This window comes from Aulostomus chinensis, chromosome 3 (genome assembly GCF_037954235.1).
Source record: "Aulostomus chinensis isolate RoL2024-O1b breed Wild chromosome 3, RoL_Achi_v1.0, whole genome shotgun sequence".
Taxonomy (NCBI): domain Eukaryota; kingdom Metazoa; phylum Chordata; class Actinopteri; order Syngnathiformes; family Aulostomidae; genus Aulostomus; species Aulostomus chinensis.
Genome location: NC_141322.1, coordinates 16,299,292 through 16,321,048, shown reverse-complemented (window position 1 = coordinate 16,321,048; position 21,757 = coordinate 16,299,292). Strand labels below are relative to the sequence as shown.

Genomic DNA, 21,757 nt, shown 5'->3' with positions numbered 1-21,757 from the left:
TTAATTGTCTGTTGTAACATAGTGTCTTTCCACCAAATGTCATCAAAATCCATCGGTTAGTTTTTGAGATATCCTGCAAACTGTTCCGTAAATACTGAATTAAAATCATGTCAGACTGGGATCCACCAAAACTGAATCTTCAAAATATATATTGCAGGTCATATATATCGTATTGTATCGCAGGTGTTCATGATATTGTGTCCACCACTTGCAGTTGTTCACTCTCTGATAAATTGGCCTGTTTTCTCAACAACTCTTCCAGACATAAGGGAGGATCAAGCTTAAGTATTGGCGAGGACAGCAAATATTGACCGGCCACAGATATCCGAGGCTCCATGTTAAAATAATCCTTATTAAAACATTTGTCTAATCCGTGGCTTTAGGCTGAGCCCCCCCCTCCCTGTCCCCACCCCCCATTAGTCCCCACCTATACTAAGGACCACCTGGCATCAGTCATGATCAGTATGCCTATCATTGAGAGGCTAAGTGCAGCACCGGGTGACCTCATGCTGGGAGAAGAACTGGGGCTGCACAGGTCAAACAGACTCCCCTGGAAGCGCATCTTCCTGGAATCCTGCCTCAGCGTCTCCCAGATGGAGCTGACCTCCTCCTGACAGTCGGACAGCGCGGTGAGGGCACAGGTGTGGAAAGCTTCCCAGTGGCTATGGCAAACAAAGGATGATCGTATCAACACTCACAGCTCATCCCCACTACGGCATAAAGACATGCTGTTGTGATTAATTCGCTTGCCAATAATCTATCACTCACATGGGTACAGTGGCTTTGAGTGAGTCAAGCTGGGCTTTAATTACCATGGCAACTGCATCCGAGGGTGAAACATTATCACAGATGATATTGCAATTTTCAACAGAGGGCTAATGTGTAAATCTTTGTCTAGAATATACTGTGCTGGCGCTGTAGAGTGTGTGCTGTAACAATGACAAAATATGTCCTGGAATTTCATTACAGCTGCAGCAAAGTCATAAATTATTTAGTACAGTGGCTCAGTGTCTCAGCACCATTCATTTCTGTCTTCTCCCTCCGAGAGTACGGCATCTGCTCTTTTCTCTCCAGCATTGTGTCAGCAGGTGCACATGCTATATGTTTGTATTAGCCTATGAGCTATGTCTTATCAACGGAGATTTAAAGACTCAACTTTTTAATGAATGCTGCTACTATAACTGTGGTTGATTCTGATGACACGGATCGCAAACAGTGTTAAGCCTGTCACCTGCACACAGCCGCCACTCCCCTCTCGCTGGTCACGTTCTCCTGATAGTTGTCCATGCTCTCCCCCAGCTCCAGGACACAATCAGAAAAGTCTTTATAAATGTTCTCGCATTTCACATCTGCAGAGTCTCCTGACACAGTGACGGACAGGAACACTGGAAAATACCCAGAGATGACATCTCATTATTAAATAAACATGTTTAACGATATCTGATGAGCGCACAAGCTCAGACGGTAGAGTGGCTGCCTGGTGGAAAAAAAAATTGCTGGTTAGATTCCATCTTTCCCTCCTAAGTGTTTTAAGTGTTCTTCAGCAAGAACCCCTTATCACTTGTGATCTTTGACACCCTCCAGGATTAGCTTGTGAATGCAAACAAGTGTTTTGAGAGCAAACCCCCCCCCCCCCCAACAACCCACTAAATGAATTAAGTCAATTTAGGAGCACATTTCTTTTTAAAGGGTTGTCCTTTTGACACATTAATCATAAACTGGTATATTTGATTGGTGATATTTGTTATTTCAATCATCTGCAACCAGGTGTGATGGTAAAGATCATCTGATTTTCACTTAAAACACATGCCAGTGGGTGGTGGAGTGTGAGGCAGATGTTCTCACTGAGGACAGTGGTCCTGAACACTGCAGCCCAGAATTGACTGGTGGGCTTCATGGGTTTGCACTTAAAAACTTCTCCTTAAAATTTTGTTTGCATATAAACTAAACAAGAGTGATAGAGAGACTCAATATGTGTGTGTTCAATTTTAAATTGAACACACACACACACACACACACACACATTAATAAAGCAGCCTATTTATGGCTGGTGGGTGTACTCCGAGCTGTTGACCATCACACATCCCTAGCAGCCGTGATGAGGGGATACATAAAGAACACATGTAACACTGTAACATGTCCAATTGCATGCAGGGAGATGAACCGAAAGCACGGAGGAGTGAGATGTGTCTTACCCAAGGCAAACGCGAGAATCCCTCCGATCTTCGTCGACATGAAAAATCCCATATCATCCCATTTCAAGACAAGCGAGGGGGGAGAGGGTGGGGAGCGCACGGGATTCAACCGAGGTGCTGGTGAATCGGGATGAAAACGCCGCTGACTCACTGATTAGCTGCCCATTACTGAGGTGTGTATCAGTGATAAAGGGGCGAAAACACTCGCGATGTGTGTGTGTGTGAGTGTGTATGAATGTGTGTATGTAATATCTCCCTACTCCGGTCGACTGCTGACGTTACCTGCCCCCCGGCGCGCGCTGAGCTCATCTTCCCCTCTCAGTACCGGACAGCTCCCCTCCCCGAGGAGGAACCTCCACGCAAGCCTCCTGCAACCTCCACGCAACCAATACGGGGCCGCCAGGACCTCAGCGGCCACTTTATGGAACGGATACATAAGTTATATTCGTCAGGCTGTCTTCGTCTTTTATGTGTCCATATACAGATCAGCGACCGCTGCGGCGATAGCTGTAACATCAGGAATGTCGGGGACGAGGCAGCGTGATGCAATACTCTACCTAGAGGCGAGGTCCTTGAGGAAACCTGCCAGTCAATTGGTTTACTTCAAATGTGAGCAATTAAAAAAAAAATTTTTTTTTAGTATGCAGTCGGAGAGGGAAGGTTTGTTGTAGAAAAAAAGAGAGCTAATCATTAGGATACAGTCGAACACGTCTGTGATTATAAAGCTCCCGTTCACAAATCCAAAAGTTTTGGTAGCAAATCCGGAACTTCTCATCACAACCGCCCCTTACCACCGATGAACTGCTCTTTCTGGATTATTTCTGTTGAGCTGGAGAAACTGAATCTTTAATTCATTCATTCTTTTTGTCTGTTACGTAGTTATTATTAAAAAAATGAATTCATACATTTAAATCTTTTTGATCTTATTTGAAGGTAATGTTTTTTTTTACTAGTAACATGTAGCCTACCAAAACAGTACGTTTCAATTTAATTAACCTCTTCCTGAAAAAGTTTAAAGAATTTATGTACAAGTACAACAACACAAGGATTTGAAAAATCATTTTACCTCAAAATGTAATTACTACATGAATTTCTTCAAACGCCACGATCTCTAGTTCTCACTGATTGCACTGTTGACCTAAAGAACAGGAATTAGGAAAAGCAACAATTTAGCAAACAAAATATGCCAAAAAAACCCCACATTTCTTCATTCTTTTATTGTTTTCCAAATAGTGTTTTATCACAGATGATGGCATGCAATCCAGAGGGCTGCACCATTTTCCCTCTTCAGAGTCTTACTGCTCCACGAAGACTCTCATGACAGAAAGATGAATAACAGGCAGCAATAACCGCCAGAAAACACTCTTTGACTGACTGAAGCTGTCCTGCTCTGTTTCAATTATAACACTGAATCCTAACTTTATAAAAACCTTCGACCACAAGTTCCTTGATGTTTGAATTGAAGTGTTTGCTGTGGAAATCTCTGAAATAATTGCATCGATTCATTTTAAACATAAATTCTTCGCAAACTCCATAAGGCACAAGGTTGAGGTTTCACCTCAATTTAACAGATGACAACACTTTGAAGTTAAAAAAAAAAATCAACTTTCTTTAGAATGCAGATAAGATGTCTAGAAATCATATGCTCATAATAGCCAATTCCATTATTATGAAGTATTTTGATGCCCTTTCTGGGGCAATTTGTACCACATTCCCTTTATTGTACCTTAACACTGTGACTTCACTCGGTTATCTCGAACCTTGAACCTGTCTCACACACATATACTGATTAAAAAAAAAAAAAAAAAGCCATTTAAAACGAACTACAGTTCAGTCCTGCCAGTCGAACTCTGATCCGAACGGCAGAGTCCAGGATGACACCAACAGAGCAGCAGGCTGGAAACCAGATTCTGGAAGTGTTGCTCAATTGCAAAGGGCCATTTGTTTACTGTGGCTTTGATATGAGCTTTGAAATCCTAATGGACGGAGTGGAAACCAAAAGTTTATTGATCCACTCCAACTGCCCTCTTGGTTCGTTTCCGTGGAGATGTTTTGGGAGATGCCTTGTCTGGAAGAGAGGAAGTAAAGTTTTATGTTTCTTTGTTATATGGAGAACACAACAGTAAATAAAGAGAACTCATGGGGGGAAAAAGGCGCAGAGCTGAAAGGGTTTCTTTCTGATATCACTCGTGACAGTTGTGGATCAAAAGGAACGTACTCATGACGTTCAGAGTCTCCTGAGGAATCCAGCTGATGTCCACATCGCTCATCCCACCGGTGCCCTTCTCGATCTTCACTGGGAGGCGCTTTTTCTACAAACATTTAGACGACAGTGTCCCCTCAATCTCAGTGAATCTCATGCGATGCAACTAACTAGCACTCTTTACAGTTACAAAAAGAAAAACTACACAGTGACCGGAGATAAACACCCACCGTCCTTGACTCCAGGACCTGATACATCCCGAATAGCATCAGGACCACCAGTCCGACCAGGAAGATGTACATAAACATTCTGTAAATGAAACAGAATTCAATCTTTTATGAAAATCACTGATTTTTTTGATATTACAATAGTAAAAGTTGGCCTTCTTTGTTCAAATATCTCTGGCAGATGTACAGGAACAATCCCAAGTAGTTAATTTCAAACAGAAACCTCACATCTTCTGCAAGCGCACATTTGTAGTACAATCGTTGAGTATCCGGACTAATCAGACACAAAAATGGCTCCTCATTTGAGAATTTAAAATGGAAAACACCTTCATTTCTTAGCTTTCAAGCACGGAGGAAGGCGAAGGACACTGAATGTGGAAGACATGTTTTAAATTTAGTCAAAAATGAGAAATGGATTGATTAAAATCTTGCCAGCATGAGTTCACATTTTGTATATTTTATTACCATTATGGTGTTTGGAAGTCATTGGATTTTGGTCGGCTGACACCCTTGATGTTTAATTGTTGTCGCCTGACATCACAACCTACAAATATCACTGTCTAAAAATGTTGCTTCCCTAACTTGCTGGTGAGTTTCTGTGTCTTGCACCAGCAGGATAATTCTGACAATTGAATTCTTTGTCTAAATTTCACACCTCCCACCTCCAGCTGGAATCGAGAGACAATAGATGCTACTGTGAGCAATATGTGGGAAAAAAATATTGAAATTTAAACATTGTTTACAAAGGGCCGAGATGCAGAAATAGCCCTGCCCTTTTGTCTTTAAGCAGTATTCCCACCCACTCGCTATAGTCTCAGGTTCAGTCATTTGTGCTCCCTCCAGCTAAACTGCAGTGAAATATTACAGCGAGCAATAGCTGGGTGTTCATTTATACCAACACTTATCTTCTGCATAGCATGACAAAGCATAAAGGCAGCAGATGAAGCCTTACGTTTCACCGTCCAGTCCTTCTTCTTTCTCGGTGATGGTGACCGTCTGGTTGTAAACGGCGGTCTGGAACCCGTTACCCTAAAAACAAGGAGAAAACAACCAGTAAAGCAATTGATTTCAAGAAAAATAGCGACAAGAAAACTCTCCAGGGTTCCAGAAAAGAGATCATATTCATAATATCATTCGTTCATGGTATGAAATAAAAGTCAAATTACACTAAACTAAGCATGAAATGAAGACAACAATTTTCCACATTTTTTTTTACCTCCAGAATGTCTTGCCTGAACACACCTACCATGCTGTGTAACCGCAACATTTCCTTTTTAATAGAAAAAGAGACAGAGAGAAGAACTCCCTCACCTCAGAGTCAAGATAGTTGAGGAGGATAACGAGACCGAAGGGGCGACCAGCCATGGGCTGAGCCGGGATGAAGGAGTACTCGAAGGAGGCCTGGGCCGCAGGTTGAACCACAGTGCTCAGAGGTAAAGCTGTGAACTACACAAGCGCACGTGTGTTATGAAACTGAGGCATGCTCCGGGTTTTGCAGTAAAACTCATTATGTCACACGTAGAGTAAACAATGGCGTTCTGAAGTCGTATCTGGTATCTCGTGGTAGATCGACACCTTTAAGTGACGCGCTTCTTTAAAACTGTTTTTTTTTGCCTTTAAGTATTTACAAATATTTGTCTTGAGCAAAGATAAGATGGTTTTCCCTTTCTGCATAACTTCTTTGTGAATTCAAGCGAGTTGAAACTGTTAACCACAACGACCAACAGCAAAACTGTTCAAAAAAGTCTGTTTACAAACTCAAGTCCATCGTCTGGAATAATTAAACTCTTCTTATCTGAGCTGAAACCCCCAAACTGCAGCGAACAAGCAGCTTGGCTACAGCACCAGGTGCTTGTATTCATTCACACTCGTTGATGCTTGTTTGCCCCACCAGAAGTACTGCAGTTTGAATAAAACCCAAATTCAAATGTTTCTGTTTGACTGGGCATACAGCTCGGCAATAAAGACGCCGATTAAACCCGACGATGCGCTTGAACATTCTAAACGAATGTCTTTGGGTAATTTCGCTGTCGTTTTCTTGCTTGTCGCCGTTGTTAGCCGTCGGTCGCCGTTGGCTTTGAGCTAAATACGCGTGGCTGGTTCTGTCTGCATTCTGCTGTCACTGAGAAGTGATGTGGCAGGGAAGAGAACTATTTGTGAGTACCGGAAAGCCAAAATACATTTTGCTTTTTTTTCTTTTGATTCCTCACACATCTGTGCGTCCGACAGACATTTCCTCACTGTTAGGGAACTCCAAATCATAAGAAAACCAATAAATTCTAGCTTTTTTTTGATGAATTGCACTGAGGAAGTAATGCGGTCCTCACAACCCACTTACATTCTGAATGTAGAACTGGAAGTCCTGGGGGTAACGGAAGGAAGCCTCCAGGGACTGAACGGTGAAGTCCTGACTGCCCTTGTTGGTGAAGCCCACCAGGAACCGCACAATTTCATTGGCAGGAAACTCTAATTTCATGGTGAGAGGAAATTAGGTTGAACAAAACGATAATAAAAAGACATGTATACCAACAGTGCCACTGAGTTCTCTGCTAGATTAAAGCAACTCAGGAGTAGCGATGGGAATAACGATGATATTGATCCAATGACTTCTTCATCGATTCCCTAATCGAGCCCTGGTCAGTTTTCCACTTGCACAGGTTTATTTATTTTTTAGGTTCAACTCAAAGACAGTATCTGTGCGTTTGTTTTCGTTTAGGCTATCTTTCAAAGAAAAACTACATTCAGCCTGCTTGCGTGGCAGTGTTCTACCGTGACAGGATATTCATCCTCTGTAACAGATGTGCTGCACAGCAAAGAGGCACTGACAGTCGTGGCAGAATGTCAAACACATGACATTCCTAGAATTCAAGCCTATATCGCTGAAATTACCACCCCTACTTCATATGTTGCAAACAGCAACTTGCTTTCTTCCTCTCCACAACGACACCTTCATCTGCAGGATTGCAGCAGCATGAATGCATGACTTTGAGGTTTTTTTCAATGTTCATCTGTAGACAGAAAAACAAGCTGCAATCGATCAGCCTGGAAGCATCTGATTCAGATGCATCAGACAATTTGGAGCTGGTATTCCCATCCCTGCTCTGTTACTCAGTTTCATGTCTTCATTTTGGACAGACCCACCTTCTCCTGTCATGAAGATGATGGTGATGTCAGCATCGGGGTGAGACGTTAACAGTTTGTCGGCAGCTTCAGAGTCGTCCTCGTCTCCGTCCTGTGAAAGAGCACAACGTGGAGCTTCTTTAGAGAAATCTACAGTGTGATTGGCACACTGCTGGAAGATCAAATACACACACACCGATGCTTGCATCTGATCCTCCTCAACCAGCACCTCATCTTCATCCTCCTCTTCATCTACAGATGCATCTGGGTCGACATCCTCAGCAGAGTCGGAGTCTGCGGAGACCTGGCCTGCACGGACAACAGGATTATTGAGTGGATAGTGAAGCTTTACAGGGGCGGCATGGCTCAGAGGTGGAGCGGCCGTCTAGCAACTGAACTGAAGGTACTGAACCCCTAATTAGCCCTGATGGCCCTGGGATGGACCGGTGACCTGTCCAGGGCGAACCTCGCCTCTCACCCAATGTCAGCAGGGAAAGGCTCCAACCCCCCCCCCCCCCGCGCGACCCTTAACGGATAAGCGGTATAGAAAACGGATGGAAGGATAATGAAGCTTCACCATGGTGTTGTAAAATGAGATTATCCAGCATTACTGCCATCATGACACTGGTTAAGTGGACCACTGCTATATTTATCCACATCGAATGCGACTGCCTTTTAAATGCACTTCATAAATCAAGTTTGACCTGAATTTACTCCTCAATTATTTATTAACAATAACTGCCTCATAATGGAGGGTGGGATGGTGGCAGGATAGAGATTTATGCTAATTTGACAGTTAAATGTTTGATCATTCCAGAAACAAACCAACATAAGTCATCCAAACCATGGCACTGAATGTTCTTTATTAACAATTCTTGTAAAGACTGAACACACCCCTGCACTGGTTATAGCGCCTGTGTCACAAACAAAAAGCACAATGACAATAATCCTAATATATATTATACTATAATGTAATATTAGATTAGCATTTATGATATTTGCTGATGTGTATGGAGCATGTTAGAAGATAAAACATGCAGAACCAACAAACACACCTGTGAGTGAAATGATTGATTTTACTTAAAAGCTTCAGGTGGAGTTTTCACAGCCATCGCGTTTCATTTGTACTGAATTTGTGGGTCTATTTTATGCTTCCACGCCGTTACTGTTGATACAGATGTTCGTTGCTGCCAGTGTGCAACTTTTCCAAACCAAATACCAGCAGAACAATGGAAGTTGATGTCAGAAACACCGGGAGCTACAAGTCTTATCTATGGTGACGTGTCCCAGCAAGGGGGAGCCGTTAAATTCAACTCCAGTCATAATGTTGCCGTTTACATATTCGACCAAACTCCCCCGTAAACCTCAGACAGTGAAATTCAACTTTTGCGTGACGTGTGTGAGGGGAAACTTATTATTTAGCAGCCAGCAACCGAAAAGGCGACGATCATTTTCATTCATGTCACAGTTGCGACCCATTAACTTTTCATAAACAATATCTCCAACGTTACATATTTGTGTTTGCAAAGCAGTCAGGGAGACAGAACCCCGACCGAGTCTATCTTTGAGATTCGGTTCTATGCCACGTCAATACATTCTATAAACTTTATAACTGGCCGCGAGGACAAGGGGAGAGAAACTGCGTCACACGAGAGGAGACACGTCACTCACCGATGGATATCAGTCCGCAGGGGAACGCCAGGAGGAACAGAAGCAGCAATTTTGATCCGAAACTGAACATTTTTGCAGATTTGTGGATTGAAGTTAGTAACACATCAGCGTTCGGGAGCGGAGAGGACAGCAGCGGAGCAGGGGCGGAACTAGACAAGATTAGACCCGCCTGGTGGGCGGTACCAGAGAGGATGTGGGAGGGTCAGAGCTCCAGTCGTAGGTTTGAAGGCTGAGACAGTATTGCAAGCAGGTGTCAGGAAAAACAAAAACTACATAAAAACAACAACAACAACAACAACAACAACAACAACACTTCTGCTTTCTGTTGAACAATCATAACACTTGTCTGTGTGAATTAGGACATTCGTCTCCTGGTCCTCCTCCTCTTCATATGAGGAACGGGGCAGTGACGGGTCCAGGGCTTGCAAGACAAGGGTTCCCCCACCGCTGGCTTGAAAAAAAAGAAATCCCCAGTTCTATGAGGTCATGTCCCTTTGAGGCCTTTGGTGCTGAGTGTTCAACAGCAAGGCAATGGCGTCCTGTTGGGTGTGGGAGCAGCAGTCGCTCAGCCCGTGATAGCATCCAATTTAAATGTAAAACATTCGTGGACAATATCTGTAACTGTATTTTGCTAGAACTCCGTAGACGTCCTACTCTTTGGTGACTAACTTTGAACAGCTGGTACCTCCAACCTTTCCCTCACTCACCCTGGAGCATAACTTGACTCATTACTAGCTGACCAAACAGTGTCAGGATGGAAAAACTGTGAATCGTAAATTTCATTCTTTTAATGCACTTTGAAGACTGATGCTACAAAAAGAACCACAGTAATATTTTGTTTCTTATTTGTCCAGAAATGTTGACACATTAATGAGAATGAAACTTTTTATTAGGAAATAATTTCTCCTATATTTTACTTGGAAACATTAACATACAGCGAATTGAAATGAAAACATTTTATTTATGCTTTTCGGGTCTCCCTCTGGATAATTCGAGCCAATAGGCTTTTCAAAACTTCATTAAAGCTTAACTTATTTACTGTTCCGCTATTCCTTGATATTGTTTAAACGGGCTGTGTCCTTACTTGTTGCTTTGATGTTATTTTTTAAGTCTAAAGCAGTTTGTGGTTTTCTGCAAAAGCACACATCCTGTGCATCCTTTGAAAACAGAGTTGCTCCTCCCGAATCGCATCATTCTCATTGAGAAAGCAGAGGCTGTGTAACTCAGCTACGAGAGCATCAGAGACGAAGGGAATCATACATGTTGAGAGCTTCATCGCCATGTTAAACTGTTTCAATAGGACAGGTAAAGATGGTAAGTCCTGAACACTTAAATGTCATCTAAATGTTAGCTTCAACATCTCGTCAGAGAGGTTTATTTGAGCTTGATAGGACATTCATGACATTTGCTTCTAAATGTCAGCGGCAAAGACGAATCCCTGCATAGCAGGAACCACATCAGGAGGACAAACGTTGTGTCTGAAATTCTATCTCTAAACCAGACAGCTGTTACAGGGACTGAATATGTTATCATACTGATGTTCGCATCGAGTGACCCGTAACACAGTATTATAACAGCATGTGAAAGAAAACAGCTGGCCAGGTTACTTCAAACTAAGTTGGCGTCCTCAGATACAGCGACAGAAAAACTACAGCGCTCTGGGTTGAATACACAGTAGAGGGAAAAAAACGAACTTATCTGTGTCCACAAAATCTAAATTGCGGCCAGTTGCTATGGCTTGATTGAACAGTGTTTATATCTACTGGCCTCATATCAGCTCAAGTGAGGGGACAAATTCTATCTCCTGACCTCAAATTAATGAGGCAAGATGTTATATCTCGTGGCAGCAACGGGAGCTGTTTTTGCTCAGTGCACACTCTCATATTTAAAACTGCAAACACATAAATTGCAGTTTTAAATACTAAGCACATGCAATCCTCAAATAACTGCATTGCCAAAAATATACTGTATTGTAATGAGGACTCTGTTCTCACCTCGTTCTCGGTGAACCAGTTGTGTCATCTACCTAACAGCTTAGACAACACAGCTGTTGCCGTAACAACGGCAACCCAGTGAGGGTTGTATTTCTTTGGGGTACATAGCTTCCAATCATCCACTCTACTAAATCTTTATTACTTTTTCGAATGCAGCGCTGTTCTGTAATCATAGTTAGAACTTATCGAACCTCCTCCAATGATGCTGTGGGCTCAATTCAGACCAGTGACACGCAGAGCAACAATCAATTCTTGCAGAAAAAGAAGAGTTAAAGGATAGAACTGCTGGAGAATCAGAAGATTCATCATGTCAAATCTCCCAATGCACTTTTACGAATTTCCTCCAGCTGTTTAGGAATGTAATACGCCGCATCCTGTAGCTTTGCAAGACCCTGGGCTGAACCAGGCCTTATGTAAACCCTTGGATAATGTCATGCTGTACCCGATGAGTTCTTTCTGACGCTACAGAAGGGATTATCTATATTTTTTAGGTGCCAATAAATGAAGATGCAATTCTAATCCCTCACATACATGGTTACCTACTATTTGGTGGGTTAACTGGTACAGAAGAGAGGACATTATGCAAAAAAATGTAACTGAGGGTTGAAGAGAGGTAACACAACAACCCAAGAGGAAGCGCAATATTCATGTCATATGATAAAATCAAATGTATCAGATAGTATTCATGATTTGGGGTCTGTGGGTTAAATGACCTGGCAACCCTTGAAACAACGAGTGAATTTGGGGATTTTCTGTGAAAATATCAATGAAAATAGAAGCATCAGTAAAATTTCCAAAAGAGGAGGTTTATCTTATTCATCCCTGGTCTGGTATTGATTTTAAATGTCTGGCTCAGATGACCTTGAAGCTAATCCAAGGGCAAACTGTGAACTATGCAATTTTCCATTAAAATATTCATATGAAATATAACTGTAAATTTTCAAAATAAGAGCATATTTTATTCGTCCAGTCTAGTACTAATTTCTGGGACTGAGCGGGAGTCTCTGCATCAAATGACCTGGAACCTATTGAAAAAATAAACTTTGAACTTAGTGGTTTTCCATGAAAAACCTCAAAATCAATCAAACGCATTAATTACATCAGATACTATCAATGGTAATTCATATGAAAAAAATAGAACAATATAGGTTACTTTTTTCCTCTGGATCAGGAAATTGTTTGACAGGTCGGACTTGGATTACAGGTTAACTGCATCAAATTAGACATTACAACACGAAAACTTTCACATAAATCAGAGCACAGTGTAAAAGATATACAACCCAAAAATTATGTCTTGACTTAATATTTCATTTAATTTAGGCATGCGTGGGTTCAATGAAATATTACTGTGCTACTTGGCTGGAATGGTTTTGTAATTGTTTTTTTGGAGGAACCTCACTGTGTATTGCTGAGCTGCATTTTGCAGCAAAGACTTCTTCTGCCACACTGTCACAAAGTTCACCTTTGTGCAAGAGCCGCAAGAGTCTAACCACAGCTGCAAATCACGAAAGCGACTCACTATAAAAAATGTCTGTTCGCAAGTCTCTTCCTCAGTGGCGCTCTAAAATCAATCCATGTAGATTCACTCACGTGAAAATGTGGAGAAAGACACACTGGTAACGGATGTGCCAGCAGAGGTCAAGATGTCTCAAGGCTTATACCACAAACTTCCCACCAGTTTAAGGAGAAAAATAAAACATAACCATTACAAAGAAAAAAAAGAGACTAGAACACCAAAACAAAACAAAACAAAAAAAAGGGAGCGTGTCGGTCTAATATTGATATTTAAAACGGATTTGGAGTCACTAGTTCACATGATATGGAAGCTAATGGAAAACAAAAAATGAAAAATGTCACACGGGAGCATTATCTGACAGCATAGCAGTTGGAAAGTCACCTGAATACATTTTAATGATGTCATCGAAGCAGTTTCTGACTGAGTGCTTTTGTGAGTTGATCATATCTCATATTAATCAAAGCAGATCATTCTAACACATTAAAACCTGTTCTATTCTCTGTCCCTCTAGACCCTTGGTGTCAGCAAATTGATATTCTTTTCTGCGTTGTCAGTGTGGCACTAGGGCTCTCACTGATTTTGAATATCGTTTGCTGTGTTTCCAAATGTTATCAGGGTAATCAATTTATTTCATATATGTACATATTTGCTTGATTAATTGAAGGACAATTTTCAGTTGACTAGGTTTTTCTGTGTCTGATGGTGGATCTATTCTTCTGTATACTGCAGCGGGAAAAATGAGATATCGATCAAGAGGAAGACAAGGGTATGAATATATTTCTTGATTCCGAATTTGCTAAAAAAATAAAATAAAAAAGTTCTCTCTATATCCACTTACATAGTTAAAACTTTTAGAGCTCCACAACTCCAAACTAACTGGAATTTGTGTCAACCCAGTTCACATCAAAGCCTACAGCAGATGGCAGAAAATCCTATTTATGGGAACTTAAACTACACGCATCCAAGTAAGCGAAATGCATTTGTGTGTGATTCAATGTTCCTCACTATAACTTGATTCACTGTCTGTTTATAACGTGATCTTGACGTTCACAGCAGCCGACCCAGCATCCTCATTGCTCGGATCCTCCTCTCTGAAGGATCAGAAGGGAGTCGATTCTGACTCGCAGGTACATCATTTTTTCAGTTGTCAGATTGAAGTTTTTAACCCTTTCAAGCACCCTGCAGGTATCTTGGTAACATCTTTAGCCAGTTACTTCAAGCTAACTAGCCAATGCTTTCATTTTGGTTAAATGATTGTGACTGCAGCTTCAGTGTTCAGCCCGTAAACACAACACGTCTTCACACAGTCAGTAGTGAGATGTGTGTGAGCCACCTCGTATTAAAAAGACAATGCAAGCACAATGAATCAGTGTGACTTCTAAGACATTTTTTAAACAGCCCGAGCATGAAAGCACAGGTGCCAGGTGTTTTTGTCTGTTTCTATAAAGTTTCTGAGTTGTTTAAGAAGAAAGTACCTGAGTGCTTTGCTGACATTATCACTATGAACAATTTGCCCTTGTTATATGAACACCTTTCTTTTTTGTTTTGTTTATTTGTCTGTAACTCCAGTATAAAAGTCAGGACTGCTACGCTAACCTGACCCTCAAGGCTCCACGGCAGCAGTCTGGCTCCAGCTCTCCACACATCAAGTATTCTGTGGTTGTTCATTTGGAGGAGCCCGAGAGGACAGATGAAGAAAACACACCCACCGTCCCCTCAGTGTCCGATCTCTATGCTTCTGTGCAAACTCAGCGCACCACAACCATTACCACGGCAGCGAGTGGTGAGGACTACGCCAACCACCTCTGAAAGGCCACAGAGGCTGTCACGCTTTAAAAAAAAATAAAAAAATAAAAATTCTGCAACTCCGCCTGCGACCAGTGGGTGGCACTGTTGTCATTCTCTGGAGATAGATAAAGCTGGAAGAGTTGGAGTGCAAGTTATAACCCTGATGGAAACGTCACCAGGAATCAGCTGTGATTGGCCAAATTGTTTAAACAACTTGTTAGAATTCAAGCTACGTCTTCATTAAATAAATAAAATAAATAAAGTAAATACATCTAGATACAAAGAATATGTTTTTTATTTCAAGAGCTTCACTGTTGCGCTCAAAAACCCTCTTAATTGTGAGAAAGAAAATAATGGCAATTCTAATAACACCCGAAGCCATGTTCTATCTGATATTCTCTCTAGTGTTTCAGCGATCTATTTTCCTGAAACAAATCCCAATTTTTTTCACTTTCACTCATTTCATAATCCATGGCAGTTCACACACTCCTCATAAAGCCTTATAAGGTCCCTTAGAAGACACGTGCAGATGTCTGAGTGGTCATCAAATGTGTTAACAAATTATGTATAATGTATGTACATTTGATATTATAAGACATAAATGTATAAATCATGAATACCAAACTGTACAAAGATATACGATTGTTATCATTTCAACTTCAAGTCCCAAGCATTAATGAACTGTAATTTTATGAGTTAAATAAATCAAATCTCCACCATGGAAGGACGTCTTCAATGACCAATATATGATTTTATTCATAAATCAGGCATGATTTAAGGTCACTTTTTCCAAAAACATATATGTGTCAATTACAGGAACCCAAGTAAGGACCATTCACAATCGTCCAATCACAACTGCTGAGGTGAGCGAGTGTTGTGATTGGAGGATCAAGGATGTCTTGTCAGTTCCCCCAAATAGCAAGTTCTTGAAAAACAGTGGTGAAAATAAACTCCAAGGTTCTGACCATTTATCAGAGGTCAAATTTCACGGCAGGGCAATGTTCTTGATAAAGATGATATGTGTCTTATCCACTTCAGATGTGTTTCTGCTAAACAATTCTCAGAGGAGTTCCATAAACTCTGCTTCTGAGTTATAAATTATATGGCATTCAACATAGTGATGATCAGAACTTTGCTTTCCCAGTGTCCATGATTGGTAGGCATGTTTGTTATTAATTTAGGTGTAGCTTGGAAATTGGCCATTAAGTGTTAAAGGGCATTGTGTTCTGTTGCATCAGCTTTATAAAGACAGAATATCTGTATTCAGGGCTCATCCACTTTGCCTGTGCTGTCATCGTTAATGAACCCGGTTCACTGGCTGTGTTTGTTACCAGACAAATATTTGAATGAAACCTGCTACGCTTTGTTTGGTAATGCTTTATAATCATCCATCCATCCAGCCATCCATTTTCTATGCCGCTTATCTGTTAAGGGTCACAGGGGCAGGGGCTGGAGCCTATCCCAGCTGACATTGGGCGAGAGGCGGGTTTCACCCTGGACAGGTCGTCAGTCTGTTGCAGTGCTTTATAATGAGCGATATTATAACATTTCTATAATGACTGTATATTTTGAAAGAATTAGAGTTTGGACATGCTTTTTGGTTGACTTTGATTGTGTCATGACAAACTTGTCTTGTAAAACCATGAATTTGGTGCCTTCACCATCTTGATGGTTGTGTGTGTGTGTGTGTGGGGGGGGGGGTTCTATTTGGATTGCACCCTCACCTCTAGAGAGGTGACGAGTGACTCCGACTGGGACACAGACAGCTTGTGATGGCTCAAAGCCTTATTCATGCAACTGTACCACAACATCGGTTATGCATTAGGCTACCAGGTTTTCGGTCTGTATTGAAACCTCGTGCAGTTGCATTTCCAGTGAAGTGCACGTGAAAATGTGCAGCTAAACTACGACGTATCCTGACATGCACCTCCTTGGAAATGCAGCTGCACGTGGTGGCGGAGCAGACTTGAACAGCTGTGTCTGGTCTGCCTCACCTATATTTCCATGCACTCTTTTCAAAACCACCTCCTCCTCTGACCTGAGCTCTTTTTTGGTATTAGATTGTCAATTTACTCGCTGTCCAGCTCTGAAGTGATTTTGTCTATTTCAGCTGTGTTTTTTTTTTTTTTTTAAGTACATGAAGAAACTTGACACAGTGAACCGTTTGATAGCATGATTGTCCGCAGCACAACCAACGCTGGGCACAGGCTTGAATGGAACATCTGTGTGGACCACAGTTTTAATTTAGCCTTAAAGCTAACCCTGATTCATCATTAATTTCCACAAAAAAGGGTCATATTTGAAGAATTGTGCAATAGGGAGGACTTGAAACTAAAAATTATTCTGAAAAAAAAACTTATGGAATCAACCTAGAAACAGGTTTTTTTTTTTTTTTTTTTTTTTTACAATCGGACATCTTATTACAATCATTAAAATCACCCCCTCTCATCCATCAGACACAATACAGGTTTAATTTCCAAACTGGCTGCACTTATCAGACTGAGAATTCATATCCATTCGTGTCATCTAATCTATGTCAACGCAGTGGCATGTGCGTTAACGTGTTATAGAGAGTAGTTTATCAATCAAACTATCTGTAGAGCCTGGTATTGACACGCTGAAAGTCCGGTCATATATTCTATGATTTATGTGTGGACTGATTAGATGTTTCCTGTTAAAATAAAAGTGAATTTACTATGACATGTTTGACAGCGGGGACCATTAGGTGTGGGCCACAACCTTAAGATAAAAAAGCAAATTGTTGGCCTCGGTGTTGTGTAACAGGAGGACATACGATTGGACATGGTTGACTTATGTAAACACAGCTGACAATGCATTAAATGCTATAAATGAGATTTTGAGATGTATTACATTCATGGTTAATATATATCATTCATCAATTAAAGCACTGACAAAATTTAACGGTATTTGAAATAGAGTATTACATAAGAGGTTGAAATCAGACTAGGTAGCAAAGTTTATCTCTATACTTATTTTTCACAGCTTGATAATTACAAGCCAATTCAAACATAAGGTCAAGGGTGCAATTAACTGTATGTTTTTCTAATGCTTTACTTTATCTAAATTATTTAGCTGTAATTTATCATTTATTAACAGAAAAACTTCAGATTTGTATGCCAAAGGGTATCGGGAGGAGAATGTGAAATTGTTTTGCAAGGAAGAAAAGTTGAATGATTTACAACCACCTGTTGCAGGCTGCCATCATTTTGAGAGGTGTGTATTTGTGATGTGTCAGTGTATTTTGTCTGTGTAAGATCAGATCGATCAAAATGGAATTCTCCAAATATAAAATTCTGTTCTCTGTTTTTGGTCTTGTTCAAGCTCATTATTTAATATAAATATTTAATCCAAAATTCACTAAGTATATTTCAAAACCAAGTTTAAGCGGTACTCAACTATGTGAGGCAGATGAATAATTTAATGAATTAAATATTTTAGTTTCCCTGCCCAAGCTGAGATGCTATTTTTTCATACATTTATAAGTCTTTCAAGAGAGACAAAATATGAATTACTTTGCTCCCATCAAGATCTAACAACAATCAAACTGATGTTTTAGTCAGTACTTACTTGACCTCTGCAGTACACTTGAATCCACCGAGTGTTTTATATCAAGCAGTCCATACATTTAACATGTCACGATATCAAAATTCTGAACTCGAGGGTTTTCATTTACTGGATTGTTCGTGGATTTTCTTGTTCGGTTTTAGCTTCTGATCAGGTAACACACGGGTGATTATGTAAGGGCTGTTAGTTCACTGCTAATTGCTTGAATCTAAAGATAAGGATGAACAATTCATTAAGGATGACTTACGCGCGGTAAACACAGATTATAAGATAAGAGGTGAATTTCACCTGCTAAACTGTATCGGTGAAACTGCAATAACTTGTCAACTGTTGATGAATTGATGTCTCAATTAGTAATATGTTTTCAAATGAGACTTTTAAAAGAAGACAATGTACAGTAATATGTCATATATCTCTGTTTAAAAAAGAAATGTTTTGCAGTTTTACACGTCTATTAAAATCTTTATTGGTAATAGGATATACACAATGCCAGTTTTACAGCTCATAAAACAACAAAATTGATACAAACAACTCCATTTTTTTAGGAACCTTTGATGAACGTAATCGATCAGACAGGAACTCTCATTAAAATCAACAGCCACAGCAGCTGTTCAGACTGTACATGGAACTCAGTTGCCCTTTTCCTCCCATTCTATGGGGCTCTTAAGCACTTCTGTGCTCTGCCAGTCGGGAGGCATGTCAAAGAAGAGCTCATCATCAAAGCAGTTCTCATCAGACGGGGATGCCAGGAAAGGGAGCTTCAGGACCAAACCAGTGAGCAGCCCACCAAGAGTAGATGCTGCAATCGTGGAAAAGACAGCTGCAACCTGGAAGAGAGCCTGCTCCTCAGCAGTACGACCCAAGCCTGGTTTCAGTCCAGGAATCAGTCCCTGCAGCTCCAGGAGCTTTGGATCCCCCTCAGGTGGAGCTCGGTGGGAAAAGATCTGGTACATGCTTGGCCCGTAGACTTCCTCTGTGGCTAAGAGGATGGCACAGATTCCTGCTGTAGATGAAATGAGGCCGGTGAGTCCGTGCAGATTGTGAATGCCGCACTGGTCTTGAATTCTCATGTGTCGTGACAAAAAGGGGGACAGGTATTTGTATCCAAAAAAACAAGCAGTACAGCCCATAATACCCAGAGTGTAAGCAGCTGCAGGGGAAATCATCATGTCCACCGAAGCTCCAACAGTCACACCGCCCGCCAGTGTCACATTCTGAATATCAGCCATTGTTAGCTTGCCTCTTCTATTGAACATTGCAGAGAGTGCGAAGGCAGTTATAGTAGACGAGCTTAGACCTATAAAGGTGTGCAGTATTGCTCTGTGTTGATCATCACCCTTAAAGGTGAGAGCAGAATTGAATGAAGGCCAGAACACCCAGAGGAAAAGTGTTCCCATTACTGAGAGGATGTCAGAGTGATAACTCGTGATGATTTTCTCATGTCCCTCATTCAGACTCGGGCGATATAGCACAAATGTCACCCCTAAACCAAAGTAGCACGCAAACAGGTGGATAAGAATGGTTCCACCTGCATCGTTTATCCTGATGTACTTCAGTACTGCCCACTCTGTCAAAGCAAACACGGGGATCTCCAGTAAAGCCATCACCAAGAGTTGCACTGGACTGGTCTTTCCAAGCACAGCTCCAAATGAGATGAGCACCACAGCACAGGCAAACTCTGCATTCAGAAGGTTGATAACTCCCAGGTGAATTTTACCATCATAGTAAAACTGGAAGAAACCTTGCACGAGGATCGCCCATTGGATGGCAAATGTAGCTGTGAGGAAGTTGAAGACCATCCCGCTGAAGCCGTAGAATCGGAAGAAGGCCAGCAGGCAGCCGAAGCCGATGAAGATCATTACTTGAACGTCAGCAAAGTATGGATAGTCACGATAAAGTGAGTTCTCCATCGGGTCGGTCTGGTTGTTCTGCAGCTTAGCATTAGCATTGTCATCATAAGTGACGAACAGAGCATATAGAACCAGAATGACCACCTCCAACACCAGCACCAGCACTGGCAGACGCACCCTCAAACTTGTTGATGCAGTCATGATGATACAGAGAACATGGTCCAGAGACTTGCTCCCGAGGTGCTCCCCTTTATACCTCTGCTGTATCAGATAAGAGTAGCTAATAGCTTTGGGTAAAGAGCACAATCCCACGTGGACAGTAGTTATCTAACACCGAATCACCTTGACTGCAAGTTATTCCCTCATACTCCTCAAAGGGACCTCCTCTGCCCCTCTCCAGAGTCTCAATATAGTCATGCGTAAAGTTAATTCCATCAAAGTAGGTTTCACTGGCTTGAAAATTATGATATCTGTGCAAGTTGCTTAATCAATACGGCACTCACTGAAATTCAGTTTAATTTGGATTTATATAGAGTTTCCTCACATCTATGTTTGGTCTATAAAACTTTAATTGCAGCAGCTGTATGAATTATTAGTGCTTCGTGTTTTATTGCTCAAATCTAGATCCAAGACAAGCCATCCTTAGGGTTGTATAAGAGTAATAAATGATAATAGTGCAGTGTGATAGAATGCACAATGGAGGACTTTGCTCTTGTTACAGAAATAGATCGAAAAAGGCAACAAATATTTGCTAAATTTGTAATGATTTAATCTTAAAGATATTCTTCTGAATAATTCAACCATTATAGAAGACGTGTTTCTGTCTAATTGGTTCAATCATCACTCTAACCTGCCCCCTAAGGTAGATTTACTCCTGTTCAACACTATCAACCATCTGACATTGGTGAATCGGGCAAAAACTATACTTTCATTTTACGCAGAAATGTGAACAAATCTTTACCAGATCCAATAAAAGGCCCCAGTATCTACAGGCTGATGGAGAAATGAAAAGCCAGTGAAACAACACTGAGACCAGTAAGAACACTAGAATGTGCATTGTTGCTAGACTGGCAAATGGATCTTTTCATATAGCACCTTTCTACCATAGCGACACTAAAAATGCCTTACAATGTTGCATCATTAATCCCATTGGACACAAACGCGCGCGCGCGCGCACACACACACACACACACACACAGATGTTGGAGGCTACCATGCAACGTGCCAACCTACTCATCAGCAGCAATTAGGGGTTCAGTATCTTGCTCAAGGACACTTCAACATGGTCATTAGTTATTTGTCATCTGCCTCTACCATTTATAAATTATTTTCTGATCTATGTTTACATGCTCAATGCATAGAGTTTAGAGAAGGTGTGAATAGAAGTGCATGCACATTATATGCATGTATGTATATGTATGTATAAACATATGCATCCACAAACAAGTACTATTGTAGATTTTATCTATAGATAAGAGGATGAACTTACAAACCTTGATGTGTTTATTTATATGCGTCTGCTGGAGTACATATATGTCTGAGTGTTTGTGTATTGTTAGTATTGTTTTTTTGTTCCTTTATTTTTCTTTCTATTAGTCAGTTGTGTAG

At 41.1% G+C, this 21,757-nt stretch overlaps 3 protein-coding genes and 1 pseudogene across 4 annotated transcripts; 1 reads left to right on the top strand and 3 right to left on the bottom strand.

Annotated features, from left to right (window-relative positions):
- Positions 1–427: 427 nt before the first annotated feature.
- Positions 428–2,963, bottom strand: LOC147267877 (neuritin-like). Its single transcript, XM_086200700.1, has 3 exons — positions 2,196–2,963; positions 1,232–1,385; positions 428–662 (listed from the first exon to the last, which is right to left on the bottom strand). The coding sequence occupies exons 1-3, from the start codon at positions 2,245–2,247 to the stop codon at positions 428–430; spliced, it is 441 nt and encodes a 146-aa protein (XP_086056826.1). The 5' UTR covers positions 2,248–2,963.
- Positions 2,964–3,387: 424 nt separating this feature from the next.
- Positions 3,388–9,582, bottom strand: LOC147267876 (translocon-associated protein subunit alpha-like). The gene is made up of 9 exons (XM_086200699.1): positions 9,417–9,582; positions 7,942–8,054; positions 7,767–7,857; positions 6,964–7,091; positions 5,937–6,071; positions 5,578–5,654; positions 4,629–4,707; positions 4,414–4,507; positions 3,388–4,263 (listed from the first exon to the last, which is right to left on the bottom strand). The coding sequence occupies exons 1-9, from the start codon at positions 9,484–9,486 to the stop codon at positions 4,199–4,201; spliced, it is 852 nt and encodes a 283-aa protein (XP_086056825.1). The 5' UTR covers positions 9,487–9,582; the 3' UTR covers positions 3,388–4,198.
- A 1,043-nt stretch (positions 9,583–10,625) lies between these two features.
- Positions 10,626–16,195, top strand: LOC147267875 (uncharacterized). 2 transcript variants are annotated; one of them, XM_086200697.1, is made up of 6 exons: positions 10,626–10,730; positions 13,438–13,542; positions 13,656–13,692; positions 13,824–13,891; positions 13,980–14,053; positions 14,496–16,195. In XM_086200697.1, the coding sequence occupies exons 1-6, from the start codon at positions 10,697–10,699 to the stop codon at positions 14,733–14,735; spliced, it is 558 nt and encodes a 185-aa protein (XP_086056823.1). In that variant the 5' UTR covers positions 10,626–10,696; the 3' UTR covers positions 14,736–16,195. The 2 variants fall into 2 exon arrangements, with proteins under 2 accessions (XP_086056823.1, XP_086056824.1); XM_086200698.1 differs by lacking the exon at positions 13,438–13,542 and having other exon boundaries at positions 10,641–10,730.
- A 2,733-nt stretch (positions 16,196–18,928) lies between these two features.
- Positions 18,929–20,350, bottom strand: LOC147267874 (ammonium transporter Rh type B pseudogene; annotated as a pseudogene).
- Between the last annotated feature and the right edge of the window lie 1,407 nt (positions 20,351–21,757).